This window comes from Erigeron canadensis, chromosome 8 (genome assembly GCF_010389155.1).
Source record: "Erigeron canadensis isolate Cc75 chromosome 8, C_canadensis_v1, whole genome shotgun sequence".
Lineage (NCBI taxonomy): Eukaryota > Viridiplantae > Streptophyta > Magnoliopsida > Asterales > Asteraceae > Erigeron > Erigeron canadensis.
Genome location: NC_057768.1, coordinates 27,618,622 through 27,638,108, shown reverse-complemented (window position 1 = coordinate 27,638,108; position 19,487 = coordinate 27,618,622). Strand labels below are relative to the sequence as shown.

The 19,487-nt window shown below is 33.0% G+C and overlaps 3 protein-coding genes across 6 annotated transcripts; 1 reads left to right on the top strand and 2 right to left on the bottom strand.

Moving 5' to 3' along the window:
* Nucleotides 1–425: 425 nt before the first annotated feature.
* Nucleotides 426–5,221, top strand: LOC122579593 (pentatricopeptide repeat-containing protein At1g62680, mitochondrial-like). 3 transcript variants are annotated; one of them, XM_043751784.1, is made up of 4 exons: nt 426–2,749; nt 3,284–3,432; nt 4,011–4,374; nt 4,949–5,221. In XM_043751784.1, exon 1 carries the CDS (start codon nt 680–682, stop codon nt 2,609–2,611), a length of 1,932 nt encoding a protein of 643 aa, XP_043607719.1. In that variant the 5' UTR covers nt 426–679; the 3' UTR covers nt 2,612–2,749; nt 3,284–3,432; nt 4,011–4,374; nt 4,949–5,221. The 3 variants fall into 3 exon arrangements, with proteins under 3 accessions (XP_043607719.1, XP_043607718.1, XP_043607717.1); XM_043751783.1 differs by having other exon boundaries at nt 426–2,786; nt 4,204–4,374; XM_043751782.1 differs by having other exon boundaries at nt 426–2,786.
* Nucleotides 5,222–5,757: 536 nt separating this feature from the next.
* LOC122579579 (pentatricopeptide repeat-containing protein At5g55840) lies at nt 5,758–9,820 on the bottom strand. Its single transcript, XM_043751766.1, has 2 exons — nt 9,581–9,820; nt 5,758–9,257 (listed from the first exon to the last, which is right to left on the bottom strand). Exons 1-2 carry the CDS (start codon nt 9,729–9,731, stop codon nt 5,968–5,970), a joined length of 3,441 nt encoding a protein of 1,146 aa, XP_043607701.1. The 5' UTR covers nt 9,732–9,820; the 3' UTR covers nt 5,758–5,967.
* Nucleotides 9,821–11,861: 2,041 nt separating this feature from the next.
* Nucleotides 11,862–16,703, bottom strand: LOC122611175 (UDP-rhamnose/UDP-galactose transporter 6). 2 transcript variants are annotated; one of them, XM_043784152.1, is made up of 6 exons: nt 16,429–16,703; nt 14,841–15,080; nt 14,307–14,491; nt 13,989–14,189; nt 13,699–13,860; nt 11,862–12,479 (listed from the first exon to the last, which is right to left on the bottom strand). In XM_043784152.1, exons 2-6 carry the CDS (start codon nt 14,968–14,970, stop codon nt 12,150–12,152), a joined length of 1,008 nt encoding a protein of 335 aa, XP_043640087.1. In that variant the 5' UTR covers nt 14,971–15,080; nt 16,429–16,703; the 3' UTR covers nt 11,862–12,149. The 2 variants fall into 2 exon arrangements, with proteins under 2 accessions (XP_043640087.1, XP_043640088.1); XM_043784153.1 differs by having other exon boundaries at nt 14,841–15,077.
* Nucleotides 16,704–19,487: the final 2,784 nt, after the last annotated feature.

The following is a 19,487-nucleotide window of genomic DNA, read 5'->3' as shown; positions in this document are numbered from 1 at the left end:
CTTAGGTTGTTACAGTTAAAATGAATTATCATTTGATATCAAATTTGGTTTTCAAATTAAATAAATACATATATACTTATTACAATTTTATTAACTAAAACTATAAATATTATCGCAACTAAAAGATTAGAATTCTAGTTTATTTATTTATTTTTTTGAATATTTTCTTAATTACATCAACACGTTTTTACATTAAAATTGAATTTTAAATCTTATCTTATATACAAAAATAATTTACAATTACTAGCTGAGAAATCTATATAAATATCTCAATCTTTTTTTCGTTTTAATATACACATAAAAAAAGATCAAATATAAGTTAATTTTCGAATATTATATCATTGCTCAAAAAAAGAAATAATATTATTTTCTTAAATACCTACACCTTTCAGAAATCAAAAACCCTTCAACACCTGTTGTGTTTGTTGACTTTGTTCTGGTCCATATGGGTTTAGGGGTTTTGTAAAAAGGAAATTCTCATTAGGGTTTATGCCCATTTTCCCTCCAGGAAAAATAAAAGTTACAGTCTTTACACAAATTCAATTCAACCAACCCCTTTTCATAATTCATCATACCCATATCAAATTTGATCACTTTTTTACTGCCAGCCCCTTAAATCTATCATGGGTAATTTTCCCTCAAAATCCTCTAATTTGTTTGTGTTGTTAGTTCTCCAAGAATGAGTCTTTTTGCAGTTCCAACAAAAAAGTTATGTAAAAAAGTTAAATCATTTAGTCAATTTATGTCGTTTTGTTCGACATCATCTTCTGTTGTTAAATCATTTGAAATTGCAGAATATAATAATTTACATTGCCAAGATTATGGTGACTTGAGAGGAAAGATGCAAAGTTTCGCTATGTATGGTGATGTTCAGAATTCGCTAGAGGTTTTTCGTTCTATGAGAATGTTGTCTGGTAAGCCAAAGATATACGATTATAATGCTATGTTAGATTGTTATTTGAAGTCAAAAAATGTATGTTTACATGATATTTCTGCATTATATTGGGAGTTGAAAACAGTTAGATTAGACCCGAATGCGATAACTTTTAATACACTTTTGAAAGGGTTGAGTATCTTAAATGAGTCGAAAGCTTCTCTTTTGGTTGTACTGGAAATGCGTAATCATGCGTTTATACCTTCGTTTAGTGCTTTATCCATTGTTTTGAGGAAATGCTTGGGTTTTATGGAGCTAGTTGATGCAATTAGTGTGGTGAATTTGATGTTGGAGTTGAATTACATTCCTACTGAACCGAAATTTGCGTTGCTGATTAAGAGTCTTAGTAGATGTGGAATGACCAGGGATGCTTGTTTAGTGTTTTTTAAGTTATTGGAAAAAGGGTGTTTTCAGAGCGCGTATATTTATAACCCAATATTATGGTCTTTATGTAAGTCAGATCAGATTAAGGGTGCATTAGCATTGTTTTGTTTTTTGACGAAGAAGGGTCTTGTACATAATGTGTGTTCTTATACTGCTCTGGTATACGGGCTTGGTAAAAAAGGGTTATTTAAGGAGATTTCTCGATGTTTAATGATAATGGAAGCTGAGCCTGGATGTTATCCGAATGTGAAAACATACACCACATTTGTTAAAAGTTTGTGTGATTATGGTAGGATAAAGGACGCGTTAGTTTATTTGGGAAAAATGGAAAAACTTGGGTGTAATCCAGATGTTGTTACCTATAACATAATTATCCGTGCACTTTCTCGACAAAATATGGTTCTTGAAAAGGGTGTTTCACCAGTTCAGTATACAGCTACTGCTCTATCAACACTCCTCAAAAGGGGTAACATAGGAGTTGCACACAGCCCTTTACTTGATAATCCAACTTTATATTTCAATACTTTATATGAAAAGGGTATTTCTCCAGATCGGTATACGGCTACTGCTCTATCAGGATTTCTCAAAAGGGGTAGCTTAGGAGTTGCACGCAGCATAGAATTTGCACGCCGCCTTCTACAGCATATTGTTTCGAGTAGCGTTGATTTGGATGTTGCAGTTTATAATGTGTACTTATACTGTCTGTGCCATGCCCGCAAACCAAAAGAGTTGTCATCTTTGTTTGAATGTATGATAAAAAATGGTATCAAGCCAAACAATATAACATTCAACATCATATTGAAGTGGTTTTGCGAGGTGAAATCTATGGATGAAGCTCTGGAGTTTTTTGAACGTGTTGAGTGGCCTGAAAAGGGGCTTGATTTAGTATCATTTAACACGATATTGTTTGCTGCTTGTAAGATGGATGATTCTTCAATGTTTTGGAGGATTATTGACTTAATGGAAAAAAAAGGGATTAAGTTGAATGTCGTGGGTTTGACTTGTTTAATGCAATATTATTGCAATACTGGGAAAATTGATGATTGCTTAGAGGTTTTTGAATATATGATTTCTCATGGTCCACTTCCCTCGGTGGTGACAGTTAATACCCTTATGGCGAGTCTTTGCAAGAATCATTTACTTGGAGCAGCCTATTGGATTTTTTGTAATCTGAAGAATTATGGATTGTCTCCTGATGCGAGAACTTATGACATCCTTATACGGGCTGCTGTGAATGAAAGAAATTATCTTCTGGTAACTGAATTAGAAAGTAAACGTAGGATGCCGGAGTGAACCCCACATGATTTAAGATAGATAATTACAACATTTGATTGATGATCTAATTGTTGGGAAATAACAAAATGATAAGCCTTTCACTGATTGCTGTTATGGACGAATTTCGTTACCCGCAAATTTGAAAGATTGAAGCAGGTATTAGATTCATGGCAGGTCCGATTTATAATTCATGGTTAGCACTAAACCTCAATTTTCTCTATTGTACATGCTGCACTAAACCTCACTTTTCTCTATTCTATCACCTCACTACTTTGAGTTTGTTCAGAGGTGATAGAATAGAGAAAAGTGAGGTTTTGTTTGTTGAGAAAATTACTTTTAGGGGGGTGTTTGGATCAGTGATTGTACATTATATTTTCTTTTCTCGACTTTTTGAAATGTAAGAGTAAAGTATGTTTTGATTCTTTGATATCAATCTAAACATTTTCTCTTTACGTGTTTAGTGATTCCTATTCATGCAGTTATTTATTATTGTACATGTGCTCTCTACCATGAACTAAAAGTAGGAAATACATAAATTGGATTACTTGTCCACCCTGTTACACCTGTTAGTCATTCACGTGAGGAATCAAATTTGCTTAATCTAACATGTAGGATGTTCTGCATATGTAATGCTTGTTACAATTCAAACATGAATTGAAAGATAATCATATTTATTATTTGTTGATGCAGGGTGTTTCAATCAGTGGAAGAACCCTTCAGAACTCGTCAATTTGAAGATACCAAGTTAAACATGTATTTGATCTTACAACATTGGTCATAAGCTGACAGTGAACAACAAAATGATGCAGATATAGATTTTGGCATCGAGAATGATGCAGGTAATAAAGTCAATCTTATGAGGAAGGTTTTTTTATACTCCTAAAATGCATATGGTTCCATAATTGCTATTCTTTTTACATAGATACATGAAATATTCTCAAAATAAGTGCCGAGACAAAGGGCTCCTAGTAAAAAAATGTGCAGTTAGTGCACTTATATCTTATTTTCTTATCTTTTTTTTCGTAGAAAAGCAAGAAATATAATTGAATTACCTTTACCTATTCAACAAACGTTTAAAGGAAACAAGAATGCAAATAGAAAGCAATACAACAACACAGATTATAGCTAAGAAATATCGTAGCTAAAAAACAACCAAAATATATCAGACCTTCACAACTAAATGATCCGTCCAGTCTTTGAGGGGCTCCCACTTGAGTATCACACTATCACTAAGCTCGGACATCTTACCAAATAAATATAGGAACCATATGTAAGTTATGAGAGCAGCCCTTCCTCTTTTGTTTGCATCTTTATCCCATCTATCATGCGAAAACATCATCGCAGTTAACAATAAATTCTTAATATCCAACCTCATACTTCCTTTTCTACATAATCAGAGATCTTTTTAGCATTGCAGAGTTACACTTTTATGAATCTACATGTGAAGGACTTTTGTAGAATGGGAAAGTTGGCAAGTTGTTTCGGAGTGGACATAGTTTTTGGGACAAAATATAATAGAATGACGGAGAGCTATTTTTGGAAGGAGTGAGTACAAGCTAGGTGATGATTGACATTACTGTCTATCCTAAGCGATGTTAATTTTAATGCAGCTCTCAGCATCCCGATTCATGCCCAATTGGCCAATGCACTCAGTTAACAGCATGAAGAGATCCTTATTTTTTTTTTTGCTTATATCGTTGAGGCGGGCGGTTGTGTGGCAGATGGACACAAGAGACTGTGATGATAGGAACCCTTGACTACTTGCTATATAAAAGCAGCGGGTAATATTGTTACTTTTACATGTAAACATTAAAAATATGATATTATTTCCTATATTGTGGTAGTTATTCTTTTTTCTTTTTTTTTTTCCAATTTTTCCCCTCTAACCTTGATTTGATAAGGTCTTTTTTTTTTTTACTTACGGACAATAAGGTCTTTTTGATATTTTGCTTTCCAACTTATGTTTTTAATTTTTATCACAAGAAAAAAAACTAATGAAGAACAATAAGGTCTTTTGAGCTTAAATTTTTGTATTCTTCAAATTTGGCCCATAACTTTTTACTATGTTTTCTTTTTACATTAGCTTTTTTTCCTTCCATTTATTTAGTTTAAGTTTGTTTTATAAGTAATAACATGTTTTCTAATGATACATAACCATTGTAAATGATATATTACACCAAATTATCTTCATTTATTTAGTATTGGTTTGTTTCATAAGTGATCAAAGGTTTTCTGATGATACAATACCATTGTAAATAATATTATGTAAAATTATGTGAATGTTATTATTAATATGCGTGCATCTCTTGTGTTTGGATTTGCTTTTACTGATTAAAATTACATAAATCTTTGCAGCAAAGCGCGTCAATCTTCATAGTTCCATTCATTGTAGAAACTAGAGGGAGTAACTTCAGTATTTTGCACAAGGCGTTACAAGACCACCAAGGACCTTTCTGCATGCAATTTTACCATATATTTTTTTTTCTTTCACAAAGCATTTTAGTTATATATGTACAATTCAATTTCACCATATTTTAGCAAAGCTCTAATGGAAGATAGCCAAGAATACATGCTGACACTAATTTAGCCAATGATTACATAGTTCCATCAGATTTTTGTTCTTTTTTATTCCTGCGCTATGTTGTTGCTTTTGGATGGGAAGACAGAATTCTTTGCACCATGTATGGCCCCATGTTTTCAATCTTAAGCAGAAGTGGTCATGTGCTTGTTTTCAAATTTAAAGGGCAAACGTACCTGAAAGTAGTTGTCGTTATCGCACTATGCAGACGCCATTCTTATCTTATTCAGATGCAAAGGTTCCCACTTGTGTAACATATATGCTCCACCTTAAACCATGTGATGCTATATAATGGGATAATATAAGGTAGAATCTCTATTAATTGTTTCAACTTTTTACAATGATTCATTCATACTGCACCTTAACCATATTAATCATAACCGTAAGGGCTGCGTTTAACAGACTTAAACACTTGATTTATTGAAACTATCTTCTTTTACAGTGACTAATCCCATTCTCATAGGAATAGCAGACTTAAACACTTGATTTATTGAAACTATCTTCTTTTACGGTGACTAATCCCATTCTCATAGGAACACCACCCGATAAATGATAGAAACAGTACACGCATAATTAGAGAAAGAAATAAAGAATTCATGAATCTTCAATTAAGTAAGAAATCAAACAAAGACTAATTACATATCACTTGTATATGAAATATTTCTATCTTCTACAATATACTGAGTAATTTATATTAACATTGATTTTACATTTAGTATATACAAAGCTTCGAACTCTACATGAATTATACTGAATATGCAAACAATAAATGTTGTCGGCTCGATATAATATTTACCTAATCTGACCCGGAGGGTACACGTAGCCTCAATCTGCTTCTGAAACCAGTTCTGCCTCTTCTGTGTTTTAAGATTTTCAACTTCCTTAAAGCAGCAACATAACTATTGGCTATATCTTGAGTGATCTCATCTTCAGATAACAAACCCCTTTTGCACAAATCCATCAAAACTGTTTCCCCATCTGGGAAATCATTTTCACTGCAACAAGACTCAACGATGACACAAAATGTATTGACCATGGGACAAATACCTCTATTCTTCATCTCTTCGTATAGCTTCAATGCTTCAACCAAATTACCATTTTCACAAAAACCAGTTATTAGAACATTATAAGTAACCGCATCAATTTTTACTTGATGGATTTCCATAATGTGCTTTAACTTCAACGCCTCTTCAAACTGGAATTTTTTGCAAAAGCAATGCATCAGAGTAGTAAATGTAGCAGTCGTTGGGACAATTTTTGCTTTAAGCATGCGTTTAAACACTAAAAGGGCTTCTTCAAGTCTCCCTCTTTTTGCAAGCCCGCGAACCATAGCACTCTCAGCTAAACTACTTGAAGTAATACCAAGTGTTTTCATTTCACTTTTCAACTGAAATGCACCTTTAACATCTCTCACTTTACACATATCAGTTATTAGCTTAACAACTTGTTTTTCACTGGGAACAAAACCTTTCACCAACATCTCATTAAGAAAAATGTAAGAGGGTTGGCAACCATATGTTTCTTTAACTCCTTTAAGAGTGATGTTAAATGTATCTTCATCGGGAAAAACCTCCAAAGAGTACATAATATCTAAAACCTCAAAAGCTTTCACTATCTGACGCTTCTCGCAGCATTTAGAGATCATCATATCAAACGTGTACTTATCAGGAAACATACCTTTCAAGATCATGTGCTTCATCATTTTTGAGGCAAATTCGAGCATACCCACATTACAAAGTCCATAAATTAACGCATGGCATGTTCGTCTATCAGGAACAAAACTGTCTCTCAAAAGGGTACTGTATACTGAAAAGCATCTCGATATATCATCTTGTTTTGAGTACCCGTGTAAAAGAATGTTGTATGTAGCCAAAGTAGGTGACAAACTTCTCTCTCTCATTGTAGAAAATAGATCATAAACGACAGACATGTTCCAAGTTCTTGAATAGCCATCCATAAGTACATTAAGTAGAACTGTATCAGGAAAGAGGCCCTCTGATTCCATCTTCTGGTGGTAAAAAGCAGCAGTTTTTGGTTGTCCTGCCTTAAAAAGACCATCAATTAAGCATGTATAAGTTACATGGTTGGGTAAAAGAACTCCCATTTGCATCCATTTTTCGAAAAGAAGGATGGAAATGACCATTCTACCCTTCTTACATAAACTGGCAAGAAGACAGGTATATGTATGACTATCGGGGATCACATTGTTATGGATCATGTCTTTCAACAAGAAAATAGCAGCTTGTAAATTTCCCGACGTACAATATTCCAACATTAATGTATTATAAGAAACAACATCTAAAGCATGTGGAATGGATTGGAGTTTCTTCAAGAATTTCCTCGCCTCTTCAGAATTCCCACCATAACAAAGTGCTTTTAGTAGACTTCCGTACGTATGAGAACTAGGGCATTGACCAATTCTGACCATTTCTTCGAAAAAGGTAAACGCTTTTGATCCATTTCCAATGCTTACATACCCGTTAATAACAGAGTTGAGAGTTGAGGTGTTAGGGGAAATACCAATTCTACCCATGTGATTCATGAACTCAACTGCCTCTTCCACCCTTCTACTGTTACAAAGTGAAGCAACTAGTCTATTACAAACAAAAAGATCTGGATCATAACCACTAAGATTCAAAATCTTATAGATTTGCATCGCTTCATCTACCTTTCCATGGATGCAATAATTATATACCAATGTTGAATGTATCACTTTATTTGGTGCCACACCTGATTTATACATTTTACACATCACCTCCTTTGCGTTTTTAAACTTCCCGTCTCTACAAAATCCATTTATGAGTACAGAATATGTGACTACATCGGGTTCAACACCACTTCGGATCAATTCGTCAAGAACTTGCATACCTTCTTTAAGCCTCCTGCCTTTGATAAACCCATTGACCAACATCGTATATGAAATATGGTCGACAAGTATCCCACTCATTCTCATGCTTTCTAACAGACTAGAAGCTGAATCTAACTCTCCAATATTACACAGACCATTCAAAATGGCACCATAACTAACTTCATTAGGCCTCAATCCCCTTGCTTCCATTTCATTGAGAAGTTCTGCAGCTTCTTTAAAGTTACCTTCTTTACAATACCCATCAATCAAAGAGTTATAAGTTATAACATTCGGGAGAATCCTAAAGTCTAACATCTCATTGAAAACATGAACAGCAACCATCAATTTCCCTTCCTCAATGAACCCATTTATAAGAGTATTATAAGTTACCTCATTCGGGGAAACCATCCTTTTTCTCATCTTTTTCAACAACAAATAACCTTTTGCACTCCTATTATTTTGACATAAGTTATCTATAAACATGTTATATGTACATACATCTGCTTCAAGACCCTTATGACTCATGTGATCAATCAACTCTGAAGCTGCCTTGTATCTCCCCTTTCTGAAATACCAATTAAGTAATGTATTGTAAGTAACTAAAGTGGGGACATAGCCACTCTCTTCCATTTTCAAAACAAGATGTCCAGCTTTCTTGAATTTCCCATTAAGACAGAGAACATTCAAGAGTATATTAAAAGTAGCAACATTCGGGCATACATCCTTCGAAATCATTTCCTTAAAAAGTAACCAAGCTGCTTGCCCGTTTTCTTTTCCAATCACAGATAAAATCATGTTGCAAGTATAAACAGAAGGTTTAAACCCACGAACCCCCATCAAATGAAAAACCTCCAAAGCATCTTTAACCAAACCTTCCTTCAAGTAAACCCGAATCAAAAGGTCGAAAACAGCAGGATTGGATTTACAAAGAGGATAAGTGTCCATTAAAACAGCAAAAACAGAAATTGCACCAATACCAATATCAAACAACCGGGTCAAAATCGATTTAGCAGACGCATACATTCTCGCCTTGACTAATATATGAATAGTTAAACAGTAAACATAAGTAAGATTCTTGAGTTCTTGAAAAGGCGGTTGCTTGATTACCCAATTAAGAAACTTTAGAGCTAGTCTTCCATGAACTAACCTAAGAGAACCCCTTTTATAATTCATTTGATTTAATGACTCCCATCTGCTAATTGTCAGAATTGCATAAATACTGTTCTCCAACTCGGAACCTAGTTTCACAAAAATGACACAAATTTATAACCAAGATATTGCCTTTAACATAAAAAAGTTAACATCTTTATAAACCAACAGATACTAGAAAAAGATTAAATTTTTGCACAAATTACACAAAATCATAACCAAGAAAGTGCACATAAATGAAAAGTACACATTTTTAATAAACAACAAAGTCCAAAATGAAGAAGTTAGAATTTTTATTAACCAAAAAAAAAAGAATGAATTTTTACAGAACCAAGAAATTGCACCAAAATCATAATAATAATTATACAGTTAACATTAATTAACCACAAATTAAAAAAGGTTGAATTTTTACCAGAGCCCTGTTGCTTTTCTGTGAAGGGTTTGCTTTTATTAGCATCTTTGAGTGGTCTTTTTGAGTTTTTGAGAAACCCCATGTGAGAAAAGTGCCTAAATAATGTCGTTGTTGTTAATTTCTTGGAGATTTTGGAAGTGTAAAACATCATTGGTTGTTAATTTTCAGAAAATATCATTTCGAGTTTTTGTTTCTCGGGGAAGGAAGTAATGAATGAAAACAATGGTGTGGTGAAGTGAACTTCATGAATGTGGGGGTTTGGGAAGAGTGTGGTTTTATAATAATTTAAAAAAAAAAAAAAAAAAAAGGTTTATGTTTAGGGGCTAACAGCGTCATCTAAGTTGTTTAACATCATCTAATCTCACAAATCGGGGAATGATTTGAACTTTTGTGAAAGTAACATCATAACCTAACATTCTCCAGGATGTTTATGCTTAACTTTTTTCGATATACTATTACGGTACCAACATAATATAGTGGTGGTTATGATAGTGAGGGCGTGGTGGTGGAGACGACTGTTGGTGCTAGAGGCGACATTGACTGGTATAGATAAATGATGTAAGTCTAATTGTTTGTAAATGTTTAATGAAGATATATTAAAATATAAATGACTCATAGAATAATTTAATCATTAAAAGCATTTTAAACATTTTTTTCTCAAGATGATTTTTTTTTAATATATTATAAATATAGATGATATTTTCCACTAAAATTTTATAGTTTAATTATTAAATTTTAAATAACGAATAACAACTAATACCATCTTTTAAAAAGACATCTTGTTTTGCAAGTAGTAAAGAGTGAACTTTTGATTTCATCTGATACAAGATGAAGATGAATAGATTTTTTTCACATTTATACTATCTTTGAATATTTTTATTTGATTTTTCACCATCTTTAACATTTTACAAGATAGTTGTTACACAACAAGAAATACCCATGTAACCAATTAATCGGTATCGCCACCATGTGATCACATGGGTCTATAGATGAAAACTGCAAGTCAAAGGTTTAAATCTTGTCAAAGACAAGTGAAAAAATTATATCTTATGATCTATGTGTGAGAACAGTGAGTCCCTAGCATAAGTTCTAGGTACTAAGACTATACATGGTCATGAGAACAAGAAGTTTTCATCCATTTACCTTTTTGCTTTCAAGAAACACCCATGTAATTTAAACTATCTAGTTGAATGACAAATCACAATCTTGACTATATCCTTGACTATAACAACCCCCAAGCTCGATACTAGAACACAACACAACTTAAGCTGATTTGACAAAGTGAGGAATGTTGTGCGGATAAAGTGTGAGCAAGTTCTTCATTGTTTACATCTTTTTGAGGTTGGTATTTACAAGTATAACCACCAAGCACTCTAGGAGTCTAGGGATCCAATATTGCTATGTGTTTGATAACTGATGAATCTGCACAAAAGGAATATTTGATGTTGATGTTTATAATTCTTATGCCCCACATGCCTTTTCACGAACTTGCGTCAGCCATTGATAATTGGACGCGTATGGAAAATAAAACTACCAACTATAGGGTCTTTAGCTGAGTACTCCTATATCACTTTACAATTGTCATCAGTCCCATTTTTTATCCGCAATACTTAACGAGAGCCACATGGGTTAAATCTACTTAGGAAGAACCCTTTTTTGTTTCTTTTCTTGGGCTTATACATATTCTTATCAAGAACAACAAAAAAGTCAGAGTTGAAAGGTTAAGCTTGTAAACCGGCATTGGCATTGTCGGGTACATAAAAAAGTTAGAAACCGGCACTCCCATTGTCATTTTAGCTGATGTGAACAACTGGCCACTTTGTTGGAAACACATGTAGGATGAACCCGGCAATGACACATTGGATTTAGGTGATTTGGCGTAATTTGCTCCAAAACTTGTTTTACAATATGAAGATGAAATGTCCATTTAAGCAAAAAGTTCGAAGTGTCTTGACAAAATTAACATCGATGCCAAAATTTGGATCTTTTGGTGTAGAGCTTATACACGCATGTAGTACAAACATGGATACGCATGCTGCCATGCATACGGGAATGAATAGACAGGCTGATGAAATAATAATCTGCAAATTATCCATATAACTTATAACCAACACTTATTTAAATCAATTTAGCAGGTAGAACTAACTTTAACACTTTGATATTTGAACTCTATATATAGAGGTAAGAACAATTGTGAAAAGAAAACAACACCATCTTGCTTTTTTCCTTTTTGCCTTTCTCAAAACATTGTACACATACATCAAGATACACACCATTTATGGAGATCTAAAACAAGTCCAGTTTAAATATACTCACAGGTTCAACAAAAAGTAAAGAAAAAGATAAGTACCCTTTAGGGGGATCTAAAACAATGAAAGGATCTGATTTTCCCCATTGAAGTTCTTTAAAGCATACAATTAAAATAACATACAAAAATCATATGGTATATAACTTAAATAACAAGCGCTGCTGGACGGATTTTCTAGAGAGATTTGGGTTTGTAAAGTAATGTCAATGATCATGTCATGAAAAAAAATGCCTTCTATATTATACTCAGGAAGCTGCTTGCTTATACCTTCTCATCTGTATCAGAAGTTTCTAGAAGAGAGTCCTTTTTGGGTAGATTGGTTTTGGGAAGTGAATATGACCGGCGTTCTTTACCACCTGGTTTTGAGGAAGCATTACCATACCAGACCATTCCCATAATGGCGATGATCATTCCGAGAACCACATGAAGATTCAGACCATCTCTTCCAAAAAATATGAACCCAAGAGTCAGCACGAGTATTGTTTTCATGTGACCAAGCACCTGGAAGGTCACCGCTGTGAACCTCCCTATGCAGATAAATTGGCTCAGGTTGGTCCCAATTGCAATTGTGCATGATAGGATTAGGAACAACTGCAAGGAAACAGTAGAGACGGGCATTGTTATAATATACACCAATTTAAGCCAAAGTGATAATTTTAACGTCGTATTCTTTAGAAACATAAACATAATACTTCAAAGTTTGAAAATATAAATATTAGTTAATTAAGATACACGCTTCTTCATCAATTTTGTTCGTATTGCTCCATAATTTGAGCTCCATCGGACTCATATTTATTAAAAGGATAATATATATATAAATTTATCATGTTCACCCAACTTTAACCCGAGTTTGCTGATTTAGACTGAGTTTGACCCGGATTTGACTCATTGACCATTTTATAGTCCGAGTCAGGCTAACTTGACTCCCCGGGTCTCCGAGTCACAAGTCAAGTCTGAGTAATCGGCCGAGGAGGCCATTAATTTACAAAACTGTTAAAACCTCAAATAATAATCTCTCTGACCCTATAAGGCAGTCCACTTTCAGATGTGGAAGGAATTTGAAGAACTATTTGTGGAAAACTTTACACATGATCAAAATATCAAATACACATGACAAAATGACTTTTTACATCATCTTCAGCAAAAGGGAAGGATAACCTAAGAGCATCAAACTTATCTAGATATTAACATAATTACTCTAAAACTAATATAAATGCTAATACACTTTCAGGCGTTACCATCCATTTCTAGAAAGCATAATACTGTTAGTCGCTAATCATACAACTGCCAACCCCATACAAGTTTTGATCTAACTATTCAACTTTCTAAAATATGATACACATTTCTACACCTTAAAAGAAAATAGATATTGGCATCACTTAATTCAAACTATCAAGTAAAATAATGATTACTCTGTTGTTTAGCTTCCGCCGTGAATAAATTGATATTGGATTCCAACAAGTTTTTTTTATACCACCTCTTAAGAAACTAATTCAAATTCCAAAGGGCAAAAAAAAAACCCAAAAGAAAAGACGAGAATGTAAATCAAAGCATGAACTAGATGATAAAACAGGGTTTTTACCATTTAACTTGCAATCCTGCCTTATAGACAGAGAATGTGTGAGTGTTATTTAAGGTGTATATTATCAAAGTTGAGCTATGCACGTGTGCAGTACAAGCACAAATGTGTATCAAGACACTACAATTTGTAGATATAAACGGCATGGACAATGCAAAAGGTAGCATCTTCACAGTTATGGATCAGACTAAATTAGAAGAAATCCATATAGGAAGTTTCTAGTAGACTTACCAAAGACGCCGTATCATATTTGAAAGCATCCACTCTCTTGTTTGTCAACCAGTAGTCCACAAAGGGGCCTGCTAATAGCAAGGATCCAGCCTGAATCGGAGCAGTGTGCCCTAACAAATTGAAAGAACTCAACTGGTATTTCCTTTGAAGATGATGCACATACTGCAAATAATTTTGGAGTTATAATAAGGCCGAAGACATAGTATGTGTTTGTGTTTTTTGTAAACTATTGTTCCTTAATACAATTATCAAGAGTTCTACAATGAAAAATAGTATAAGATGTAACGTACATATTGTTGAAGAGCAGTACTCCATACTGCAACAAAGGCTGCAATGAAACCTTTAGCATTAACACTCACATCTGTAACTGTGCAGACAGCAACACCCAGAAGAACGATTAAAATGCTAAGTTTTGTGTCTCTTGAATATCGTATCTTATCAAATGCAACTTCCAACAAGCAGGATACAGGGATCATACTCAGCTTTGCTATCTGAAAACGAGAGGAGAAACTAGATTACCATAAAATCACAATACAAATAAGATTCTCCTATACATGAATCTCTAAGAATAAACTGCGGAAACAAAAAGATTAATAGTGAAAAAGTACCTGGTAGAATCCCACAGAGTTCCACATTAGACTGACATTCATTCCAACAATGGAGAAGTTAGCAAATAGGACAAATTTCAGAAGATCTGCAACGGGTAGATGAGATGGTTGGATGTAACCCAACCACCTAAGAACCATAGTCATCAAGGTTGTGGTTACAAAATGTAATCCCGTTAATGTTGTTGCTGCAAACGGAAACAATAAATTAGATACCTGAAGATATTATCAATACTGCAAATATTTCTGTAAACTACTATGAAACAAAGACGCTTCATCATTTTAATTAAATTTGATCACTTATATTTCTCTGCCATTTTCAAGGCTGCGTCCAAGTCTTATTTTCCAGTACTCTTACTATTCCTGTTTATTGTTATCACAAATTTTAAGTCTTTCAGCATTGTAAAACATGCTAATTATTGTCAACAAAAAACTTCTAGCACATTCCCACACAATAACAAGAAGTCAACGTTAATATTGATATATAATGTATGGGCCAATATTTGTTTTAAAAAAGAGACCATCAAGATAACTTACCAAATGTGAAACCATATGTTGCCATTAAAGCTTTGTTCACGATGATGATGCCAACAGAAGTGACTATGTTGAATGTCCAGGCAGCAATGTCGTATGCTGCCTTTTTATCAGCCTTACTCGACGGAGTCATTTTCACTGTCTGTTGGTATCTTTTAACAGAAGAACTTTTACCCCTTTAACACAAATAATTGATTTCTGCAAATCAACATTACCCAAGGAAGCCTTTGTGTTTTGTCACTGCTGTTTTATGAAATATAAGATATTAAAGTAAGCAATACAGCATAAGTGCATAACAAGCATTCAAAGGAATTAAGCAAATGTACCAGCAGAGCTCTAATGCAGTAACACTACGAGAAGACTTTAGATTACTCCAAATTATTATAAATTTGAAGCCGTACAAAAAATGCACTCATATAGCTAAACTACCACACAAAAAATTGACTCAATATTCTTGTGTGCCTAGTTCATAATTATCACAAACTCCAGAAAAAAAATTATTGCAATTTGTTGACTCGGTTAAAATGCTAAAAGCAATGAAGTGGGAATTATTAACGAGAATTTCAAACAAATCGTCAAAAACATAAAGGCAGGCAACCATCCAGATTAGAGAACCTAAACTTGCAAATTTGTGGATCTTAGTCCAGACACATAAGCATTTACTAGAAAGCTTGATCTCTAAAGTGTATATGATAAGTTCTATTACAATTCTTATCAATAACTATAAAGCAATCTACAAATGAACAAAACACAGTTCAACGGGTTGCTAACAGCGTTCACCAGTCAAAACTGACCCAATCACAGTTCTATCTCGAATCCCCATGATAAAAAGAGCATAAAAATCATAATAAAACCTGTTTTTTTGGCAAAAGAGCGTTTGCCCTAGTTAAACTTTACCATTCATATGAAAAAACAATAAACTTTACATTTCTTTCAAAAGGCAAACTTTACGAAAGCCACAAGTAACCCTGCCCATGACGTAAAAGATAAATCAAACCGTGGTCCAACCAACCGATCCACCTTTACCAACCAACTTCTCGTATAAATCGAGTTACTTGACACTCCATTGGTGATTAAACACGGTGTACTTTCAACTAGGTTACACGCTCGAGCCCACATTTCCAATTCCTCAAATATTACTACTCCTTGGCTACCAATACTAAAAACCATAGTGTATAAATAACTTCAAGTGGTCAATAAACGAAAACCACGAAAACCGAATCAAAACGATATCTATAAACTTAAAATCACTAACTGATCATCTAAAACTAACTTCTCTCCTTTTTTTGTTATCAAATCAAATTACTAACATATTAATAAATAAAAAAATCTCAACTTTCCTAAAAATTCATAATTTTTACAAGTAACCGATCCATTAAATCAAATACCCAAATAAAAATAAATAAAAAAATGCAGATCCAAAAAACTAACCAGATCCATAACAACTACAAAAACAAACACTTGAAATAACTCATTATAATAATAATTATTATTATAATGAAACCTAATTAAGATCAGCAGAAATTCAGATCCAGGAATGTAATTTAGTTCAAATTTGAGATCAAAAAATGTAAATATATATAAAACGTACCTTGAATTGAAATGGAAATTGGGAACACGCAGTAGAAGGTGATTGTGTGTGAGAGAGAGAGAAAGAGAATGGAATGAGAAAGAATTAATAGAGAAAATAGTTGGACTGATTTGGATTTGGATTGGATGGATTTGATTGATGGATGATGTAAGAAGAAATATATATCAGAAAAAAAGAAGAAACAAAGAAAGAAAGGTTTTGTTTGTAAAATTAATTTGGAGTCGAAGAATGAAGAGAAGAAGTCGCACGTTCTCTCCTCTTTACAACTTCAATTCTGTCTTTCTTTCACTCGCCATCTCCATCTCCACTCTCTTTTATAACCCTTTTTTTTTTACACTTCTTGTATTGATTAGCATAAATGATATTAGTACCACAAATTTTAAACGGAGATTTCATATATGTCATATATTAAAGATACTCTTTAACGGTATTTGAGTGTACTCTGGTATTTTAATCTCGGTATTTTTTTGGTATTTTCACTATTTTATACTGGCCGGTATTTCCGGTATTCCCAGTATTTTCCGGTATTCCCGGTATTTTCATTTTTTTTTTTGAAATTCTTTTAAATATTTTTTATGATACTTTAATGTTAGTTTTTGTTATTTGTGTAATTTAAACCTTATATTCTGTTATGAAATATCTATTTATTATTATTTTTGAGTGAATTATAATTGTTCTTTGACTATTTTCATTAAATTGTAACAAATTTTGTAGAATAATAATAAACTAAACTAAAATAATCGTACCGGCCAGTATTTTCGATAATTCCGATAGTACCGGTATGATTAAAATACCGGTTTTTAAAACATTGAAAACACTAGATGGATACCCGCATGATGCAGCGGCGGTATACTGCGACGGTGGGCGGAAGTGACAGCGGTTGATGGTAGTAATTTTCATATCAGCGTCAACAAAATTGCGGGTTACAAAAGAGGGACAGTAGCGTGACTGATTTTAGGGTGGAGAGAGTATTATGGGAATAAAAAATATCCAATAGCAAATAAGGTATTTCAAAAACAGAAAATAATTAATAGGGGGGATTTGTTTAAATAGAGAGTATAGATATAGATATAGATTATATTATTACTCGTAATCAAAATGATCAAGACTAACTAAAAGATAAAAAATAAAGTGTAAAATAATATATTATATTCTAAATATTTTGTATGTAGGCATAGGAATTGAAGGAATGAATTTAATGGTCAATTTGTTGTGGCATGTAAAGATGTTGACCATTAGTAATGTCTTTTTCATAAATAGTGAAATATTCAAAAAAAGAAAAATAACAAAAAACAAAAAAGGTAAGTCCAAGGGTAAATAAGTAATTTCAAAGGCAGAAAAAATTTATTAGGGGAGGGAGTGATTTCTTTTATTATGTAGTAGAGATAATTACATATATGTCCAAAGCATGCTTTAAAAGCATTATATTTATACATTAAAAACTTGCACCTCAGGCATATATGTAATTATGTCTTTAAAATGGGATATATATGAAATTTTCTCAATTTTAATAAATCTATCATACTGAACATACTGTATAAATTACTAAAACATATGTGTAATAGATTAATCAAAACTTGTGGTACAAATATCACTACCTATTAATTTGTGAATGCTAATATCGGGATTATGATACATTAAAGTTAAGACGAGAGTTTCTCGTAAATTTTTAAAGGTATGAATTTTTGAACGACAAGATTATTATTATGTTATATAAAGGATCTACTATCAAGGTATCAGAAGCCAAATACAAAAATACAGATCTAACAATAATTACACAACTAGATCCATCTTAAAAGTATCAAAATTTTAAAATAGTTGAAAGAAACTTGTGTCAAGTATAATAACCAAGACACAAGAAAAAACTTCATTTTCATGGGTCACGCTACCGGTTTTTACTTTGATAATAATGTTTTTGATGTGATTCCAAATGAGTCATGGGAAAGGTATATAACCAATAAGAAGAAACTACTTTATAAAGATACTAAATTACAGTCGAATAAACAAACTACGGGCTTAAAAAACATGTAAAGGATTGTTAATCCAAATGTCTCAACAAAAATTAAGAGAGATTAGATATGGTTTCAGCTAGCACGTTGTTCATTCTCCAAGATGAATTAAATGTAACATCATTATCCGCAAATATCAAAAGGGCAGGCTGTTTTATTTACCTACTTGAATTTCATTGCCAAAAAATCAATTATATTCATCACATGCATTTGTAAGTCATATATATACGTTTTATATGTGTTCTTTGAATTATTATTTACCTCTCAATTCTGAAAAAAACAAGCAAGGCTTGAATAAAATGGTTAATATCATTTCATTTGAAGACAGAGATCAAATGTTCGATCTTCATTGCTTACAAGGTCAAATGTCTTTTCTAACTTTAAGTAGGTACTCAAAACATTCTTTCTATCTTAGATATTGGTAATGTTGTCTACATCACAATCTCTCCCATATAACGTCATTGACGGTAACGAAAATCATGACTCATAAAAAAGCGGTATTCAGAGTTACTTATTTTTTTTTTACTATCGGTTCAAAAAAACAAAAACATCCCTCCTTACAATCATTGAACTTATTTAGTTGTTTAGCTGAAGTATTTTTTTATATATATTATGCGTCATGAATGAATTTTTGATTTTGTAAACATGTGATTATACATTCATTACATTTTACTCGTATTAAAAATGTCTCTTTTCACAAGTTATGAGTTTCATATCATCTTTAACGATGTGTATGAGAATTTGAAATGTAGACAATTTTATCCATGCTTTAAGTATAAAGGTTGTTTTCCAATCAACCAAAGATTAAAAAAAAAATGACCTACGACTTGTCCAACATGAGGTCATACCCTTGACCACCGTCTCTAAGAGTGTTTGAAGTGGGTAAGGTGTGGTCGGCGTGGAAGGGAATGACCCCGACCACCTGGGGTCTTCCCATTACAGATTTTGTGTGGTTGCTGTGTGGAAAGCCCAAAGTTGACCAGTCCACGACGAAAAAGAGTGGGGTGGTGGTGTCCTTAATTTTTTTAAATTGTTTTAGTATTTGTTTTC